This window comes from Phascolarctos cinereus, unplaced genomic scaffold, assembly GCF_003287225.1.
Source record: "Phascolarctos cinereus isolate Bilbo 61053 unplaced genomic scaffold, phaCin_HiC Scaffold_4;HRSCAF=312, whole genome shotgun sequence".
NCBI lineage: Eukaryota > Metazoa > Chordata > Mammalia > Diprotodontia > Phascolarctidae > Phascolarctos > Phascolarctos cinereus.
This window is the reverse complement of record NW_027555847.1, coordinates 122,866,602-122,885,962: the sequence shown is the minus strand read 5'-3', so window position 1 is coordinate 122,885,962 and position 19,361 is coordinate 122,866,602. Positions and strand designations below refer to the sequence as shown.

General features: G+C 40.0%; 1 protein-coding gene across 3 annotated transcripts in view; it reads right to left on the bottom strand.

The window, feature by feature from the left end:
- TBC1D24 (TBC1 domain family member 24) overlaps window positions 1-19,361 on the bottom strand; it is a 50,569-nt gene that overhangs the window by 9,363 nt on the left and 21,845 nt on the right. For 2 of the 3 annotated variants that reach the window (XR_002328181.2, XM_021006295.2), the window contains exons 2-8: window positions 17,366-17,480; window positions 7,395-8,427; window positions 6,347-6,364; window positions 3,738-3,896; window positions 2,285-2,348; window positions 1,392-1,487; window positions 872-1,100 (exon numbers count right to left, since the gene is read on the bottom strand). Coding sequence is in view for 2 of the 3 variants with exons in the window: in XM_021006295.2 (XP_020861954.1) it covers window positions 872-1,100; window positions 1,392-1,487; window positions 2,285-2,348; window positions 3,738-3,896; window positions 6,347-6,364; window positions 7,395-8,359 (1,531 nt within the window). In the remaining variant the exon portion in view is untranslated. The remainder of the gene's footprint in view (window positions 1-871; window positions 1,101-1,391; window positions 1,488-2,284; window positions 2,349-3,737; window positions 3,897-6,346; window positions 6,365-7,394; window positions 8,428-17,365; window positions 17,481-19,361) is intronic. The other variant, XM_021006297.2, reaches the window with a different exon arrangement.

Here is a 19,361-nt window from a genome sequence, read left to right as displayed (position 1 = left end):
GCTATAATATTTACTTGGCAAATTTATCCATATGGCTTCGAACTATTACCATCACTTTAGGAGTAATGTGCATAAAGTCCAACTTAAGCCTCAGCACATTGCCAACTGCCAACCTGTCCTCTTCACTTGAATGTTTTAATGGCATCTGAAAAGTCAGCATGTCTTTCACAGCAAATCTGATTCTTCTGCCTACTTCTGAACTTCCAGTACTTATGGCCTATGGCACAATAGATTATATTATCTCTTGTTACCATGTAAAAGTGTTGTTTCTACCACTACCAACTCCCCAAGACAGAGGGCAAGGCTTACCCTGCAATGTAGCTGAGCTAAGGCTGAGGATAGAGGTGTTCAGTTGGCATAGGTGGAGGGCTATTGGAAGACCAAAAGCAGAGCAGTCCTAGACTTGAGACTCCCCCAAATACCATGACTCTCCCTCAAGCCCCAGTGCTTTGGTCATACCCAGAAAGGGAACCAGCATCAACCTCTGGGGTGGTAAGAATCTAGAAGGAAATCCAGCCTGAGTGACCTTGGGAGGGTAAGAAAGTATAGGAACGGATAGAAAGGGAACCCACTTTAGCCTGTGTGACCTTGGGCAACTATCACTTAATCTCTCTTGGCTTCAGTTTCTTTCCTTCTGGCAAAATGATGGGCTTGGATTAGATGACCTCTGAGGCCTATTCCAGCTCTAAATATATGATCCCAGACTAATGCTCAAGAGAGATATGGAGGTACACACATGTTGTATGGCTGGGGTGGGGGAAGGAAAGGAGAGAGAATAGCAGGGAAAAGGTTAAGAAGTAGGAGGAAGAGAAAAATATGGGAGAATCAAGGTTGGAATGGTAGAAGAAAATATGGCAGGGTAGCATATCACCTATGATGATGCATTCATTGGATCCAGCCATGAACAGAGATTCAGCTTTTGAAGGAAGACCAAAGTGCCGGGCAGCCAAGAAAGGTGAGAGTCGTTTTGGGGGGTCTGTGGAGGTTGGGTGGCTGAGCTGGAGACTTGAAGTTGTAGGTTCTAAGGCTGAATTCTGGTTCTTGGCCAGCTCTGGGTGTTTTATCACTACCCACACATATCGTTGAACTTTTGGCTTCAGCTGTGGAGATGAGGGAACAAAAGTATCAGAGTAAAGGTCTAAGTCAGCCTGAACAAGGGGCCAGGAACTGGGTAAGGGAAGCCAAAAGGGCTAAAATGCTCACTACCCCCCCCCAAAGTTATGACCCATTATCAGGTTCATTTTCACCTTGAGGGTCCTCGTGGCCCACACCTCTTTGGGGGTGGGGCATAGGTGACCAATCAGCACTGCCCAAGAGATTGAACTCCCCCCTAAGGGTTTCATGCTCATTTTTCATCAGTGTCCTGCTCCTTCATACCAAGGTCTACTCACCCTAAACACAAAGCACTCCCCAGTCCCAAAGAAGCTCAGCTTGCCTCCAAATTTATTTCGATCCCTCCAATCTGTCGACAGGTAAGCACCACAAACCTAGAATAAGAGAATGTGAAACACCAACCTTCACATCAGCCTCCCAAAAATTAAAGCTCAACGATCCCCACACTAGTTATTCCCCAGGTGAAAGGATGGAGCTAAAGAACCAGTCAGTACAGTACTCTACCCAAAGGGTCTGAGCTCCCATTTCCCCTCAGGGTTTAAATGCCTAGATCCCCTGTTAGTCCCTATAAATGGTTATTTCTCAGAGATCTCTAAAATGGAGGAGGACAGAGGTAGAAGCTCCAGGTACCTGCTCCCAACTTAGACACAAAGAATAAAAGATATAGTGCTAGAGGGACAACTTTCTTCAGACCCCCAATGGTCAAGGTCCCACACTGACAAGGCAAGAATATCTTTCTCCCTGCTCCAGAACCCTTGAGTTTAATATCCTCAAAGACAGAGCAAATCCCTAATCAGAGTGTACTGATAGAATGTGATTTCTAGGGCATTCCTGTCGAAGAACACCTCCCCTCACCTCCACAACCCCCTACCTCCAGTCTACCTGTCAAAGCATTTGAAATACTAACATTAAAATATGTCCCTTTGGTTAAGTTACTATTTCCACAAATATTCTTTTTCTAAACTCAGGTTCCTAGTCTGAAACATCCCCTCTCATGCACACTCTAGAGGCATCCTTTCCCCCCAGGGGCTCCATGCTTTGCTCACCACCCTCCATTTCTCCCAATCCCCTCTTATATTAGTCAGAGCCATAATATGATCAGGAGGAGCTAAGTTTAGAAATGTCAGCCATAAGACTGTATCCAAAGCCTCAGGTCTCCAGCCTTACTTACCTCTTTCGTTGTTGTCTTGAGGAGAAGGAGAGTTGGCTCATGTCCATCACAGTGGTAATAAAGCCTGCAGGCAGAGATGACATGTCAGTGGCAGTAGTTATGGTGCCACCCATGATGTACTGAAGGGGATAAAGAAGGCAAGCTATCTCTGTTGGTTGAGAGCTCAGGGTGGGGGTGGGGGTGGGTAATGGGGTAAGGAAAAAGGTCCAGTTTTTCTCTTCAGGTCAAAGTGGCTGAGGAAAACCACCATGGCAGATCAGTAGCTTTGCAAAACCACATACAATTCAGGTCAGGTTCCTGGGCAGCATTCCTACTGTAGACAAAACTAAATAGGTGCCATAAGGGACAAAAAAGAAACAGGACACTTGGTCCCTGCCTAAGAAAAACTTACACTTTGCTTGAGGAAATAGCATATATGGGGGGAAAAAATTACACTGCAGGAAAGAAAGAAAACAGGTGCGGCCTGAACTGGTGCCAACTATGTCTCCCCTCCACCCTTCCTGAGGCCTCGGGCTGGAATCTTCTTAGAGGCCAGGACTGGCACGTGCTGTTCTGCAGTGGTTGGAAAGGACTAAGAAATGTGGTTCAGGCTGCTTGGTGTCTGAGTTGGGGCTGGCAGATGCTGCCTATATGAGTTAGCCAAGGCAGATTGTTGGCATCTCCTTTCCTAGAACACTTATGACTAGAGTCACAGTATCTCTGCTTTGGAAAGGCCAAGCAATGGCACTGACACTACAGTCCCCTCTCTACCTGGCAGATTCCCATCCAGTAGCTAACAGTGACCTGAGACAGGTAGTGATAGTTATCAGTAACCCCCTCCCACAGCCTGGGGCAAAATGGAGTAGCTGGAGTTGGAGGAACCTTTTCTGATAATGCTCCGACAGAGACCAGCAGCTAACATACTTAATCCAGCATCTAGTTCCCTCAGGCTTTTGGTCAAAAGAAACGGGGTAGAATCAGTTATGTCTTGCTGTTTGAATGTTCTTCTCATTTTTACCAATTAGTCAGTAAGTTTCTCAAGGGCAAAGCCCATCTATGTATTCTCCTTTATCTCCTAAGATTTCTGGTCCATACAAAGATATAACAGGGACCCAAGAATAACATTTATTTGAGCTTAATCACTCTAGGGCAGTAAAGCCTAAAGCCAAAGAAGGGAAGGACATGTTGTTCCTGGATAAGAAGTTCCTTAGATTTCTATGACCACTGGTATGAAGGCCTGGGTGAGGCATTAGGGCCCCAGGCAGCAAGGAAATGAGCTTCATCCCTTTCAGTACCCTAATTACCACTTAATTGACCCAGGGAAGTATGGAGGAGTCAAGGCTAGGGCCCCAACTTTCCCTCCATTATTTCTCTTTCCATGCTGTCTACAGAAGAGCTGAATGAGAGAAGAGTCATTCAAATCCTTAGCTCTGGGATCCTACATGGGCAGGGCATCATGGCTGGATAGGGTTACCTTGTCAAGCTATATCCATGCTGCATAGTGGAGAAAATCAGCAGAGGCTGGCAGAGAGCAAACCGTTCAGGGAGCCATGACCAGATGTCTCTCATCTCCTTCACAGTGACAATCTCCGACTGGAAATTCTCAGCATGAACAGCCAAGTGCACGAAGTGCCTGGGGGAGGGGAGATGAGTTTAGAATTCCAAGGTGGCCACATACCATGAAGCCTCCCAGGCAGCCAAACTAGGAAAAAGAATGGTATATTGGGACCAGGCTTGAATGGGACTCCCATTGTGGGAATTCCTGGTTTGCATGGAAAGAAAGAGGGAGAGAAAAGTGGTGATCAGTGTTGTAGCCAGTACAGGCAACATCAATTCTAAAGTTACTGGAGGCACTATTCCCTTACTTGTGAAAGAAGTCAGCCTACGTAGAAGACAGAGTCCTTCTTTTCCTTAAAGTCTCAAGGCAAGAGCAACCTGTTCTGTTGAGTCACATATATATTCAAGAGGCCAGAACCTATCCTTCCTGTTCAGATGGTAGCTCTATGGGAATACAGAAAAGTATAAACTATTGGTAGAATTAAGTTCCTTGAAGGCAGGGACTATTTAGTTTTTTGTATTTCAAGTGCTCTGCATTGTGCCTGCCTCATAATAAGGCAGTAACAAATGTTTGTTGAATTGAATTAAGATCTTCAAACTCAAGCAAAAAAACTCCATGTCACTTTGCTCAGGGACAAAGCAGACTTCCCAGGCACACACATCTCACATTTCTTTCAAAACAGACTGTTCCTTCAAGACTACAGTTGTAGTTACCACTTGGAAACCAATCTGAAGAACCCTCCACATGCTTGAATTCCCAGAGTTGAAATTCTTCCCCTCTAGGAATCTCTCCAAGGTCGCCTCTGTTGCTCTGACAGCTTTAATATGAAAAATGAAAAGATGAACCTTACTTTTCCACTCATCCAAGAATCAACAAAACTTTGGTAAGTACTGACTATTCAGACAAGTGACCTCAACAACTTCGTCAGTTCAGGGAAGGACAAGTCATCTCCATGAATGCTAATTTCTCTGGCTTGGAAAGTGAATCCTCTAAAAGGAATAGGCTCAGTAGGAAGGTAGTAAAATAACCTAGGGCTAGGATATGCACAACACAAGCAGAAAAAGGACCAAGAGAACAACGGTGAGGAAAAGAGGACTGAGAGGTGAAATGCCTAATTAGGAAGTAGGGAAGCCCCTCAAGCTTATTTCTAGCAAAAGGTCTTAAATCTGTTTGCCTCCATTCCTTGTCCCTGGACCAAATGCAATCCCAAAGGAAAGACAATCAGGACCTGGACCCTCTCCTTCTTCTATTATGTCTTTCACCTGAGACCTCTGGGACTATACCCACTCTTATTCTCCTTCACAACCCAGAATACTGGGTTTACCTCACCGAGAGGGAGGGAACACTGAAACTCAAAGTTGTCAAGAAAGGCACATATATAGCCCCGCTCCACCCATTCAATCTTTGGCTGAGTGTTTTCAGTCCAGCTTGGTCTGGGCCCCACTTTCACTCACCTACACCAGCCACAATCTGACTTTGGGCTGATACATTTAACCAGTCTACAGAGTCACTTATTCCTTTGTACTGTTGGCACTGCAGTCCACATCAAGAACTTGCTATTCCAAAAAGTAAAACAAGCAATGCTTCTCTCTACCTCACACATCAGTTCACCTTCTTTGTTTCACAAAACTTCCTAACATTCTACTTTAGTACAGAGAACTATGGTAATGATACCCGTCACTTACAGATCAAAGAGCTGGTACAGTGTATGACCAGGCTGTTGATATCCTAATCTTATGGAACTAATCATAGGCTCCCCTCTTTCCTTTCCCAATTAATAAGGATCCACACTTCAAACAAAGGTTCTCATTTGGATTTATGCTTTCCGCATTAAAGCTTGTATTGTTTTCATAGTACATTCTTTGGTGCTTTGGGGACAGGAATTTGAGGTCACATATAACCTCAGAGGAGAGGAAACTTAGTGCTCTGATATTTCCAAAGATCCTGATGAGAAGCCACATTCTATGGAATGGTTCACTCTTTCCCACATGCCTGCCCATTTTGTCTGTTACTTCATATGCTCTCACCCACAAACCTGGAATGTTTTCATTTTACACAAAGTAGAACTGGGGGCATCAAGGTGACCCTAGTTTGTGTTGAAGTTTTCACCCTTTGGACCATATTTACAGGTTCCCTGGGCTGCTTTCCCCATCTCCCATGAACCAGTCCCCACACCAGCAAGGCAGGGTCCAAGAGTCAGGCAAGCACAGATTAGACAGACAGGCAGATGCATCAATAAGGCAAGGTCCCAGAGTTAGCCAAGCACAGAAAGGCAGATAGCACCAGTGAAGCAGGGTATGGAGAATCAGCCAAGCATAGGACAGACAGACAGACATTTAGACAGACAGACAGACGCAGACACAGACATAGACACAGACACACAGACAGACATACAGACACACACACACACACACACACACACACACACACACAGAGTTGGCAGATAGCACTAGTGAGGCAGGGTCCAAAAACTGGCAGAAAAAAGACAGACAAGAGAAGCAGAAAGATTCAGTTTTCAAACCTACCTTTGAGAAGATGAAACACTAAAAAACAGGAGGAGGCAGTGGACATGGAATTAAATAAAAAATGAGAAAGATAGGAAAAGATTAACAATAAGTCCCTAGATCCACAGTAAGCTCTTTGCATAGGCCTAAAGAGAAAGATGTAAACATATTACTTCTTGAACACAGTCACCTAGTCATAGACAAGGATGGCCCTCGACAATCTAGGAGTTTAACCCTAGGATACCTACAAGCAATGCAATGTTGACTTTCCCCTAGTATCTTTAAGGGACTGTTCTGCAGAGAGGAGTATGATTTGGTTAAGAAACAACAGGGAGTATAGTAATGGGACCCAGAGTTTGAAGGCCACTAATGCACTCTAGCAGATGTAGTAGCTTCTGACTAGCCTAAAAGGCAATTCACGGTCTCAATAATGACTGAAGGTACCTCGGACTTTCCCTAGAAACTAATCCAATCTCTCAAACCCAGATTAACTTCAAGTTCCCAGAGAGATGAGATAGACCAAAGGTTGTCCACAGTCTCCTTTTGCCCCACCCTCACCATTCTCTCACAGATGGGATATATGACCTTTGGGTCATCACTTTTATAAAAATGATAAACTCTAATGATTTTTATTTTTACCTTTTTTTTTTTGAGGCAATTGGGGTTAAGTGACTTGTCCAGGGTCACACAGCTAGTTAGTGTCAAGTGTCTGAGGCCAGATTTGAACTCAGATCCTCCTAACTCCAAGGCTGGAGCTCTATCCACTGCACCACCTAGCTGCCCATGATTTTTATTTAGAAGGACCTTGGGACTGAATGTATACCCAATAGTCTTCAGGTTCACTAAGAGAAGGATATTGAGATAACTCATAACCCAGATGCACACACAAAATCATTTTACACATGCCTCCTCCTCTTACAAGCACAAACTTCCTGTGTTCAGTACATAGACATTGGTCTCACACTCCCCAAAGTATCAACCTACCCTTATTTTAGAGGAAAAGGGAGAGGATGGGAAAGGCTGCCCTTGGTTTTGAGGTGTGGACTGAGAACCAAATCAATTACCTCACCTCTTATTATAGACCGTGATGCCTTTCTGCTTCAGAGCTGTCTCATTGGCCATCTGCAAGAGCTGGATCTCCTTCCGGGAGAAGAGACGGATAGCAAAGGATTTGTCCAGCAGCTTCTCAGGGGATACTGCCTTTTCGATGTCTCTGATAAACACACGGATGTCCTGCTTCACATTGTCTGAGTCCAGGGGTTGCCCAGCTTTCGCTTTGCAATAGAACTTAAGAATTGCCAAAGCAACTCTGTAAAGCACCTTGTACCCTTCAACCAGAAATACATCAAAGACTCGGGCAAAGTAACTGAATGGCAGATCTGCAAAGAGCCACCGATGCCAGTCACAGTAGACCTGTAATACATCCTCCGACAATTCTACCACCATTCTGTGGGCCGCCTGGCAGTATTTATTAGCAAGGTCCCCAAATGTCATACAAGAAGACTCAAAAGCGAGAAAGCTCTGGTCAATAAACCTCTTGCTGGGGTCATTGCAAGCCAAGATATGACAAGTTTTCTCAAAACACTCTGCTTCATCAATGCTATAGTGCAGGAGTAGGGCGACAATTGCTGGAAGTGTTGGGCAAAAGGAAATGTCAGGGAACTGGTTAGCAATACACAAGAGGATCTTTCGAACAGCTTCTTCTCCCTGTGGATTCAGGCAGTAATTTGGGACCAGACTATTGTCCACAAACTCAGGCAGAGGGAGGTTACTGCTGCTGTGTTTGCCCACAATCTTTCCTACAATGTCACTGTACACACAGGCATCTGGTGTGACTGTTCGACATGGAATGTCCTCAATCAGCTTTTGGTAAACCTTCCCCCTAAGAGTGTAGTTTCGGGCCCAGTAGCCCTGGCGTGCCAACTGTTTTATCTCCTGGAAGTCTGTGCTTATCATCTCCTTGGGTCCTTCATCCGGGATCATAGCTTCCATTTTCTCTGGATCCACAAAGCGGTTGTACTCTGGGGTATCCATGACTCAGAGAAATTCCTCAAAGGCAGTAATAAGGGGAATGGCCTTATCTTAGTAGCACAGCCTTGCACCTGGAGAAGAAAAAACAATGGCTCTAAAACTCCACCTATCTTAGAGGTTTCTCTTCTATTTGCCCCACTGTAGAGACCTCATGTTTGGTGTAGTTTGTTTGTTTGTTTGTTTCTATAACGGAGACAGGAATATTTAAGGAACCAATAGTAAATTTGGAGAAAGCAATTTTAGCTTGAATGATAGAAAAGAAGCCACTTTGTTCCCAATAGTTTCTCTAAAGAAAGAGTGCTATGAATATTTTATGGTTCATGGGGCCTTCTTTATATATCTGACTTCCTTGGTGCCTACATTTAATATTGGGAACACTGGCACTGAGGGTATGAATAGGTTAGTGATTTTTCTCACATAACTCCAATTGGCTTACCAAAGCAGTTGGAATAATTAATGGCTGGTTTGCTATTTGGTGTCCTTCCTTCTTGAAAAGGACAAAAATGACATCACTATGTTTGGGTCAAGGTCCAATGTGTTCAACTATGGCTTATCAGACCAATACAAGCTTGGAAGGCTTTACCACAGGTCAGACACAAATAGTCCAATAACTACTGTGTTAAGTGTCAGGCACTCTGCTCAATTCTATTCATATAAAAAAAAAGGCAAAATATAGTCCCTGCCTTCAAGAAACTCACAGTCTGCTGGGGTGGGGGTTGATAAACACATAAGCACCCATATGATAAATAGGATATAATTAAGAGAGGGAAGGAATGAGAAGTAAGAAGTGTTGGGAAAAGCTTCCTGAAAAATGTTAGATTTTAGCTGAAATTTAATTGAAGCCAGGGAGACTAGTATATGGAAGTGAAAAGGGAGAGCATTCCAAGCATGAAGTACAGCCAGAGAAAAAGCCTAGAGTTGAGAAATGGAGTGTCTTTGTGGAAAAGCCAAGAGGTCAGTATCACTTGATCAAAGGCTATATGATACCACACATTTGGAAGGAATTTTTAGAAAGTCTTGAAAATAGGGTTCGTGGATCAGTGGAAGAAACGGTAGTCAATGACTATAGTAATCTACTATTTGATGAACCCAAAGACTCCAGCTTCTGGGATAAGAACTCACTATTTGACAAAAACTGCTGGGAAAACTGGAAAAGAGTATGGCAGAAACTAGGTATAGACCAAAATCGTACAGCATATGCCAAAATAAAGTCAAAATGGGTTCATCATCTAGATATAAAGGCTGATACTATAAGCAAACTGGGAGAACAAGGAATAGTTCACCTGTCAGATTTATGGAGAACAGAAGAATTCATGACCAAATAGGAGATAGAGAACATTATGAAATGCAAAATGGGTAATTTTGATTATATCAAATTGAAATGTTTTTGCACAAAGCCAATGCAACCAAGATTAGGAAGGAAGCAGAAAACTGAGAAAGAATTTTTACAACCAGCGTCTCTGATAAGGGTCTCATTTCTAAAATACATAGAGAACTAAGTCAAATTTATAAGAATACAAGTCATTCCCCAATTGATAAATGATCAAAGGATATGAACAGGCAGTTTTCAGATGAAGAAATTAAAGTCATCTATAGTCATATGAAAAAATGCTCTAAATCACTACTGATTAGAGAAATGCAAATCAAAACAACTCTGAGGTACCACATCACACCTATCAGATTGGCCAACATGACAAAACAGGAAAATGATAAATGTGGGGAGAAGATGTGGGAAAACTGGAACACTAATGCATTGTTGGTAGAGTTGTGAAATGATCCAATCATTTTGGAAGACAGTGTGGAACTATGCCTAAAGGGCTATAAAAATGTACATACTCTTTGACCCAGCAATAGTGCTTCTAGGGCTGTATCCCAAAGAGATCATAAAAATGGGAAAAGGACCCACATGTACAAAAATATTTATAGCAGCTCTTTTTGTGGTAGCAAAGAATTGGAAATTGAAGGGATGCCTATCAATTGGTGAATGGCTAAACAAATTGTGGTATATGAATGTAATAGAATACTATTATACCATAAGAAATGATGAGCAGAACCAGGAGAACATTGCACACAGTAACAGCCACATCGTGTGATGACTTTGATAGACTTAGCCCTTCTCAGCAATGCAAGGATCTGAGACATCTCCAAAAGTCTGATGATGGAAAATACTATCCACATCCAAAGAAAGAACTATGGAGTTTGAATGCACATGGAAGCATACTATTTGCTTTTTTTTCCCTTCTGTTTTGTTTTCTCTTTCTTGTGGTTCCTCCTATTGGTTCTAATTCTTCCTTACAACATGACTAATGTGAAAATATGTTTAATAGGAATGTATACACATACATAGCCTACATCAGATTGCATGCCCCGCCATCTTAGGGGGGGAGGGAGGGAGAGAAAAATTTAAAACTCAAAAGTTTATGAAAGTGTGGGGCAGCTAGGTGGCGCAGTGTATAGAGCACCGGCCCTGGATTCAGGAGGACCTGAGTTCAAATCCGGCATCAGACACACAACACTTACTAGCTGTGTGACCCTGGGCAAGTCACTTAACCCCATTGCTTAGCAAAAAAAAAAAAAGTTTTATGGAAGTGATTGTTGATAACTCAAAATAAATTAATAAAAAAATTTTTTAAAAAAAGAAAATAGGGTCTGTCTATTTAAATGAGTTAGATGTTTAAAAACATTGGAATAAAGAACCCCCAAGTGAGGAAACTCCCTTTACCAATTCGGGTCAATATCTTTTCTGCAACTTAGTCTTAAGAGTTGCCTACAACACTGAGAGGTTAAATGACTTACTAAGGGTCGCAAGTCAGTATTTGACATCAGAAAGACTAAAATTCAGATCTCCCTGGCTTCAAGCCTAGTTCTCTACTATACTATACTACCTCTCATATTTATGACAAATTTCCTAAAAAGTGCTAGGAACAGGTTGCAATAAAAGGGTTGCCACAGTCTCCTCTACAGGTAATTTAGGAAAACCAAAGAAAATATTGCTACTTGATTTAGTATAAAAAATTTCATTAGACAAAAAGATGCTTATCAAGTTAAATTAGTTTGTAAACTGAAACATTAACTTTTTTAAGTGTTCTGGGAGAGTAAATTATTTAGCATTCTACCAGTTGGGTACATAACATCTAGATATGGAACATTAAAGTATGCTGAACTTTGGCATATAGATTGATTTCAACTTGGACTGATCAAATGATCATTGTTTAACTTTTATCACACTTGGTATAGATTTAGTTCTTTCTTCATTCCATTCATGAGCTCTACTTCTATGAATAATCAAGCAGTTAGTTTTGGTCTGGGAATTATAGAATCATATCTCTTAGAGTTGGAAAAGATTGTAGGAGTAAAACAAAACATAAAAATAGAGATTATTAGCGTCAGTTCCCAAACTATGGATATGTTGCTGGATATAACATGCTTGATTATACAGTGATGAGAAGACAGTGACCTTTGCTGTACCAGTACAGCAAAAATAAAGCCTTTATCTCCAAAAGGCAAGTTTCAAGTAGGAGATGTAGACAGCTATCACTATTCTTTTCTTAATCCCAAGTAATCTGGCTTCTGTCCACATCACTCAGCTGAAACTGTTATCTTGAAAGTCACCAATAATCTCTTTGATTACCAAATCCAATAGTCTCTTCTCCACTCTCGTACTCCTTAACCTTTCTGGAGTATGAGAGTATTGAGCCTTTTATTTTTTTGAATCTTTCTTAATACTCTTTTCTTCCTTGGAATTCGTGACACTGTGCCCTCCTAGATTTCTTCTTTCCTCTGATTATTCCTTCTTGGTTTCTGTCACTGGTTTCCTCTTGCCTATTAAGTATAGACATCCTTCAAAACTCTGTCCTCAGCCCTGTTATCTAAGTTTTCTCCAAAGGCAATCTCATCTACTCCTGTGGCTTAAATTATGACCTTGAAGCACATGACTCCCAAATGTATACATTCAGTGTGCCCTGAGTTTAGGTCCTATATCATCAAATGCTTTCTAGTTATCTCCATCTGGATGTCCCAATACCTGAAACTTAGCACTTCTAAAGTGAAATATTTTTATCATTTTGGCTGCAGGTTAATATTCTCATGATTATTAACAAAAATTTTAAGTTCTATATACATGTCAGCTAAGTGTTTTGCAGACACTATCACCTCATTTGGATCTCATAACAACTTTGAATTAGGTATATTGTTATCATTCTCATTTTGGAGATAGCAAAAATTAGGATCAGAAAGATTAAGTGACTTGCCTATGGTTATTCAACAAGTAAATGTCAGAGATAGAATCTGAACTCAGGTCTTCCTGACAGTCTCCCCAGCACTCACTCCTTCCATTATGCCATGATGCTTATCCTAACATGTTTATTTTGATGGCTCCAAGAGCTCATCTGTGGATCTCGATATAGATTACAAGTCATCTATGCCTTCTTATCCTGTGCAACTCTTGTCTGTGTTGTCTCATAAATCCTCCATAAAAGATCCACCCAGTGCTGTCTTTTAATATTTTATAGTCACTAATACAACATTCAGACTATTTGATGCCCTTCATACATAACAACTCTATGTTCTTTTTAGTCATACGTATTCCTCTCATCTTTGACTCTACTTACTTGTAAGTAATATGCTACAGGTATTAACACCAATCATATGGCTTTATGTTGTCTTTTAAGTGAAGCATAACTTTGATTATTGACATTGTGGCATTATTCCCTGATTTGTTACCATATATCATCACTGGGATAATAATGTTTAAAACATGTGCTTTAGTAGCAGGGAGCAGTGTGCTCTGCAAATTGCACTGTGCAATTTCCCAAACAGGATCTAGCATTTCCTCATTTATTCAACATGAATTTATTAAGTGCTTACTACATTTAAGGCACAGTGCTGGTTGGCAATGGGGATACACAGATAAAATGTAAAACAGTCCCTGCCCTCAATCGGCTTACATTCTACTTGCATTCTCCTATTCAATTCTAAGCCCAGTTTATTGTCCATCTGACAGCACCTATTTAATGCAAAGAGTTGCTCATCTAACTCCATAAATCTGGGCAATACACGTTTATTCTGTATGGGAAGGAAAATTTCTTTAGGGTGACCCTGGATCCCATGGAGGAGGCCCTGTAGAATTGGTTCTGTGAAATCTACACAAAGCCACCTGTAAACAGGAACATATGGACCACTTCACTGTCTACCAGGGATTCCCTCTTCCATTTGGGCTTCGAACAGGACATCTTTCTTGGCACTGGTGAACACCTTTGTGGAGAACAGGTCTATTTTGACAGTCACTTGATACTGACAGAGGATAACTGAATAAAAATTCTCTTTGTAGTTACAGCTATCAAGGAATCTTGAATGATCTTAACACATGCATGGGACAGCACCTTGTGGGAAAGTCTTTAAGGGTACATTTTTTCCTACTGAGTCAAATATTTTTTGCAAAAAAAAAATATACATACACATATATCTATAAAGTGGGGTTTTATATTGTCTATACCCAAATCGTTTGTATAACTGACGATGTGATCTACTAAGAAAAATCATCTGCTACAGCATGCCTATTCCATCCCTTTTCATATTTTCCATCAAGGATAACCTTGATGCATAAATGGACCATTCTTATACAGATCTCAGATGAGAAAGTAGGTATGTGAGTCAGCAATTAGCAATGTCTTCTTAGTCACTATTTTCAAAAAATGGATTGTCTATGATCTTTTCCATTCTTTTGAAATTTTCTCCTTAGGTATTATTAAGAAAAAATCCCTGAGTACCTTTAAAATTGCATTGCCTCCAGAATAGATTTGTTCTATATGTTATTTGATCAGGTCCAGTCACAATTCTTAATTTAATTTTCTATTTCTATGGTGCCATTTTTAATTCCTCATTTTCTTCAGTGCTATTTTTATTACCTCGACCACCTTAGTAATTAAGAGGTACCAAAGTGGTGGCATCCAAATATTATGGTTGTACTCTCCCAGATTAAGAGGATACATCACTATTGAAATTCTGGATGATTGGTTCCATCTCACATTTATTTGTTGTCTTCTTTCCAGCTTTATCTGCAAATGCTCTTGGAATGATCTGGTTTAGTTGAGTCTCAAGCCAAGTTTTCTGAAGGCTTATTATCCTCTTCATTATTTGTTTTTTGTTTTATAAAATAGTAGTTCTCCTGTCCCCTCACCCCCCCATTATCTTTCTCTCTAATAGTTTGCAAATGAGCTAGTATTCTGGTGTTACACTGGGTTGCCATGTCTCTGAATGGAAAGGTGATCCAGTATTTGTTGGCTGAAAGTAAATTTGTTATATTGGTTAAACATCTAAGTAATAGTCATAATGAAAAACAGTGGTTTTACTTTTATCCTTTTCTTATTTTTCAGAGGCAACAGATTGCCAAAACAGGTTTGGAGCTATGTAGTTATAACTCATTTTTTTACGTTTTTCCAATCTGTTAATTTTGACCTTTGTTTTAATCAGTGATCTGACTCCAGACTGATTCTGAAATGGCCTTCATAAAAGTCACTAGTCATTTCTTGTCTGTTAAGATATCAATTTCAGGGTTTTGGATGGGGTGTGTGTGTGTGTGTGTGTGTTCAAATTCTCCAGGTCTGTAGCACCTTTCAACTTAAAAATATTAATTTTAATTTTGTTCCATTATCAGTTATTTCTGGATATAACATACAAAATGAGCTTTCAGGAAATAAATTAAAAAACAGTTAAGTAAAACCAACATTTAAGTTAAGACACATGAATTATACCCACCAGTGTATTAAAATGTTGTGTACCTGTAGTCCTCCACTTCTCTATTAAAAGGAAGGAGGTACTTCCCTCACTATGTTTCAGGAAGCCAAGATTGGTCATAATAATTACTCAGCATTTGGCTTAGTTTTTCTTTTCATTTACATTATTGCAGTCATCATATGTATTGTTCTTTTGATTCTGCTAACTTCATTCTGTATCAGTTTGTATGAGTCCCATGTTATTCTGAATTCAGTTTTACAGCAAAACAATATTTCATTGTATTTAATATACTACAGCTTGTTCAGTCACTTTCCAGTTCACGAGCACTTACCTTACTTCCAGTTTTTTTCCTACCACAAAAGTGCTGTTCTGAACATTTTGATATGTATATAAGGCTACCTTTTCTGTCAAGTAGTAGGAGTTCCGGGGCAGCTAAGTGGTGTGGTAGATAAAGAGCCAGACCTGGAGTCAGTAAGATCTGAGTTCAAATCTAGCCTCAGACACTTACTAGCTATGTGACCCTGGGTAAGCTGTTTGCTTCAGTTTCCTCATTTGTAAAATGAGCTGGAGAAGGAAATGGCAAACTACTCCAGTATATTTGCCAAGAAAACCCCAAAAGCGGTCATGAAGAGTTGGACATGACTAAAAATGACTGAACAATAACAACAAGGAGTTCTGGGATAAAGAGTATGAATAATTTAGTGATTTTTCTCACATAATTCTAACTATTTTCCAGAATGTTGGGCCAATTCACAACTCCAACAGTGTATTAGTATGTTTTCTTCCCACAGCTCCTCCAATATTGACTATTTGTCTTTTGACATCTTTGCTAATTTGCTGGGTTTGAGATAAAACCTCAGAATCATTTTAATTTGCATTTTCTTAGTAGTGATTAGGAACAATTTTCTACATGATTGTGCATAATTTGAAATTCTTTTGAAAACTGTATCAAGTAGGAAATGGCTCCAATTCTCTTGTTAAAGAAAGCACCCAATCCACATCCAAAGAAAGAACTATGGAGCTTGAATGCAGATCGAAGCATACTATTTGCTACTTTTTTTCCTTCTGTTTTGTTTTGTTTCCTCTCTCTGGTGGTTCCTCCTATTGGTTCTAATTCTTCCTTACAACATCACTAATGCGAAAATTTAAAAAAATTAAAAAAAAAAGAAAGCATCCAGTATATACAGAATACATATGTATGTATTCACATCTACAGATGGAGCTTTCCGAGTTATCTATGATCCTTTGGCCTCTTTCATTTCTTAATTTCAAACCATATTTTCCAATATATTTTTGCCATTCCCCACTTTTGCCCTTCTTCTTTGCCCTGAAGTCACTAAATGTCAAGGTATATGTTGACTTGGTTTGGAGGCTCTCAGCAAGTTCTTTGCTGAATTTATCTATTACCCAATGCTCTGCACCAGATGTTGGTACACAAGCCACAACCAACTTCATGAAGGTCATGAAATGACATTTCTGGTTGTCTATGGGTACAAGATGAAACCAACTTCATCAATTCCTTTATTCATTTTCTGCAGAGAAAATAGCTGTGAGACATTTTCCATTTAGCTGTAACTTCTTTATATCACTGTATTTGAAATTTATAGTGAGAATGTCAGTGTATCAACTGAACTGGTCATTGGATAAGAATTTTACATTTAAAGTACCAGTTAAGTTAATGCTTATGGATGGTTAAAAACTGATTCTTACTATATTTTGTACCTGTCTTTCCCACTGTCACTGCAGGAAGCTAAAGGGAGCTTCAGAGACCCGGGTTTGTAGTTTTATCTGTGTCATATTTTGCCATGAGTGCAAAAACCTTATTCTGCTGCTTTATCATGCATGGGAATGACCTGAATTTGTTTTTTTAATTCAATTTTATTTTATTTCCTGTTCCGAATTCTCTACTTTCCTCTTCCCCCTTCCACACTCATTGAGAAGGTAAGAAAAACAAAATCCATTACAAATATGTATAGTCATGCAAAACAAATTCCCACATTAGCCATGAATGACCTGAATTCCGGAAGGCTGGCTATTCCAACAGAATGAAAGCCCCATCTGGCATACAAAACTGAAAAGACTTTGGATATCACCTTCATGTCAAACACTAACTGAGCACCAGTCCAGCTAAGTATGGAGAGTTTCATTCAGAGGTTGGCCACCAGGTGATTAATTCTTCAGCATAAAATATTCTATACACATTCATGACCATGAAACAAAAGAATCCCGAAGGTCCCTTCCAGCTCTAACATTTTACAAACCTTTGAGACTGACCTTTTGAATCAGAGATTGTTAACTTGATCCAACAGTGTTAAAAATAGCGGCTTCAGTTAGCTTTGGTAAATAACCAGGTCATTTTTCAGATTTCTGATGTATCTGGGAAATTCATCTGAAAAAATATAAAAGTCATTCACTCTTTTAAAATGTTTGCCTTCTAAAAATGGAGCCAACAACTCTTCCCTTCCCTTACCTCCCACAAGACCTCCTTCTGATCTCAGAAGATGATGCATCATGGTTATACCAAATTCAAGAAAGTATTCACTTATAAAAAATGTTTATTAAAATCAAGGTACTAGTGATTGAATAAATTTGATTTTAAATCAATTTTTCTTTTTTAAATTATTAACTAATTTCTTTTTAGTTTTCAACATTCACTAAGATTTTGACTTCTAAATTCCCTCCCTCCTACTTCCCCCTCCCCAAGATGGCATGCCATCTGACATAGCCTATATATGTATGATTTTATTAAATATATTTCCACATCAGTCATGTTGTGAAAGAAGAATCTGAACAAAAGGGAAAAACCATGAGAAAGAAAAAACAAAACAACAAAAGAGTGGTTCCTTCTATTGGTTCTAATTCTTCCTTACAACATGACTGATGTGAAAATGTTTAATAGGAATGTATATGTATAGCCTATATCAGATTGCACGCTGTATTGGGGAGGGGGAGAAAAATTTAAAACTCAGAAGCTTGTGAAAGTGATTGTTGATAACTCAAAATAAATTAATTTTAAAAATCCACGAAAAAAACAACAACAACAAAAGAAAGAGAAAATAGTATGCTTCACGGCATTCAGACTCCAAAGTTCTCTCTCTGGATGTGGATAGCATTTCCATCATGAGTCTTTTGGAATTGTCTTAGATCACTGCATTGCTCAGAAGAGTTAAGTCTAACAAAGTTGATCATCTCACAATGTTGCTGTTACTGTGTACAGTGTTCACCTGGTTCTGCTCACTTCATTCAACATCAGTTCATGCAAGTCTTTCCAGGTATTTCTGAAGTCTACAATTTCTTATGGAACAATAGTATTCCATTACATTTATATATCATAGCTTATTCAGTCATTCCCCAACTGATAGGCATCCCCCCTCAATTTCCAATTCTTGGCCACCACAAAAAGAGCTGCTATAAATATTTTTGTACATGTGGGTCCTTTTCCCTTTTTTATTACCTCTTTGGGATACAGACCTAGTAGTGGTTAAATCAATTTATCTTAAAGTCCTTCTGAAAGAAATCCAGCAAATTTACCTAGGCCTGATGCTAGGACAAGAATTATCTGCCTCACAGAGAAAGAGCCTTGAAAATGGTCAGTATACATTTCTTTTATGTATCTGTATTTGGGATAAAATCAGGCTGAGATTTTCTTCCTCCCAGCTCTTTGTTAAATGTAGGGGGAACCTGGTTGTCTAGCCCAGCTACCCTCTAGTCTGATAGTCAAAGTACTGTAGGTGACAGAATAGTAACAATAAGGAACCTTACTTCAAGGCCTAAACTTTATTGTGGAGGTATTGGTGGCTATGGTAGTGATCTCCAAAGTGGGGACCATATGGGGCAGCTAGCTGGTGCAGTGGATAGAGCACTGGCCCTGGATTCAGGAGGACCTGAGTTCAAATCTGGCCTCAGACACATAACACTTACTAGCTGTGTGACCCTGGGCAAGTCACTTAACCCCATTGCCTAAAATAACAACAACAACAAACAAACAAAAAACAAAGCAGGGATCATAGCATGAGATAGTGGGAGTGTGAGAAAATGATCATTTCCCACCCTCTGCTTGATAACCTAGCGTGGGCTTGTCTCCACAACATAAGAACCACTCTCTTTTCTATTATCACTCACAACCCCCTACTTTACCCCCTTCAACCTCAATACTTCCTAGCTCTAGCTCCTTCTACTTCTGGCCCTACTCATCTACTGCTTTGCTTCAGGTAAAATATTCCATTCTGTGTCCAGTATTCCCATACTGCTTCAGGGACCCCTCAATTGG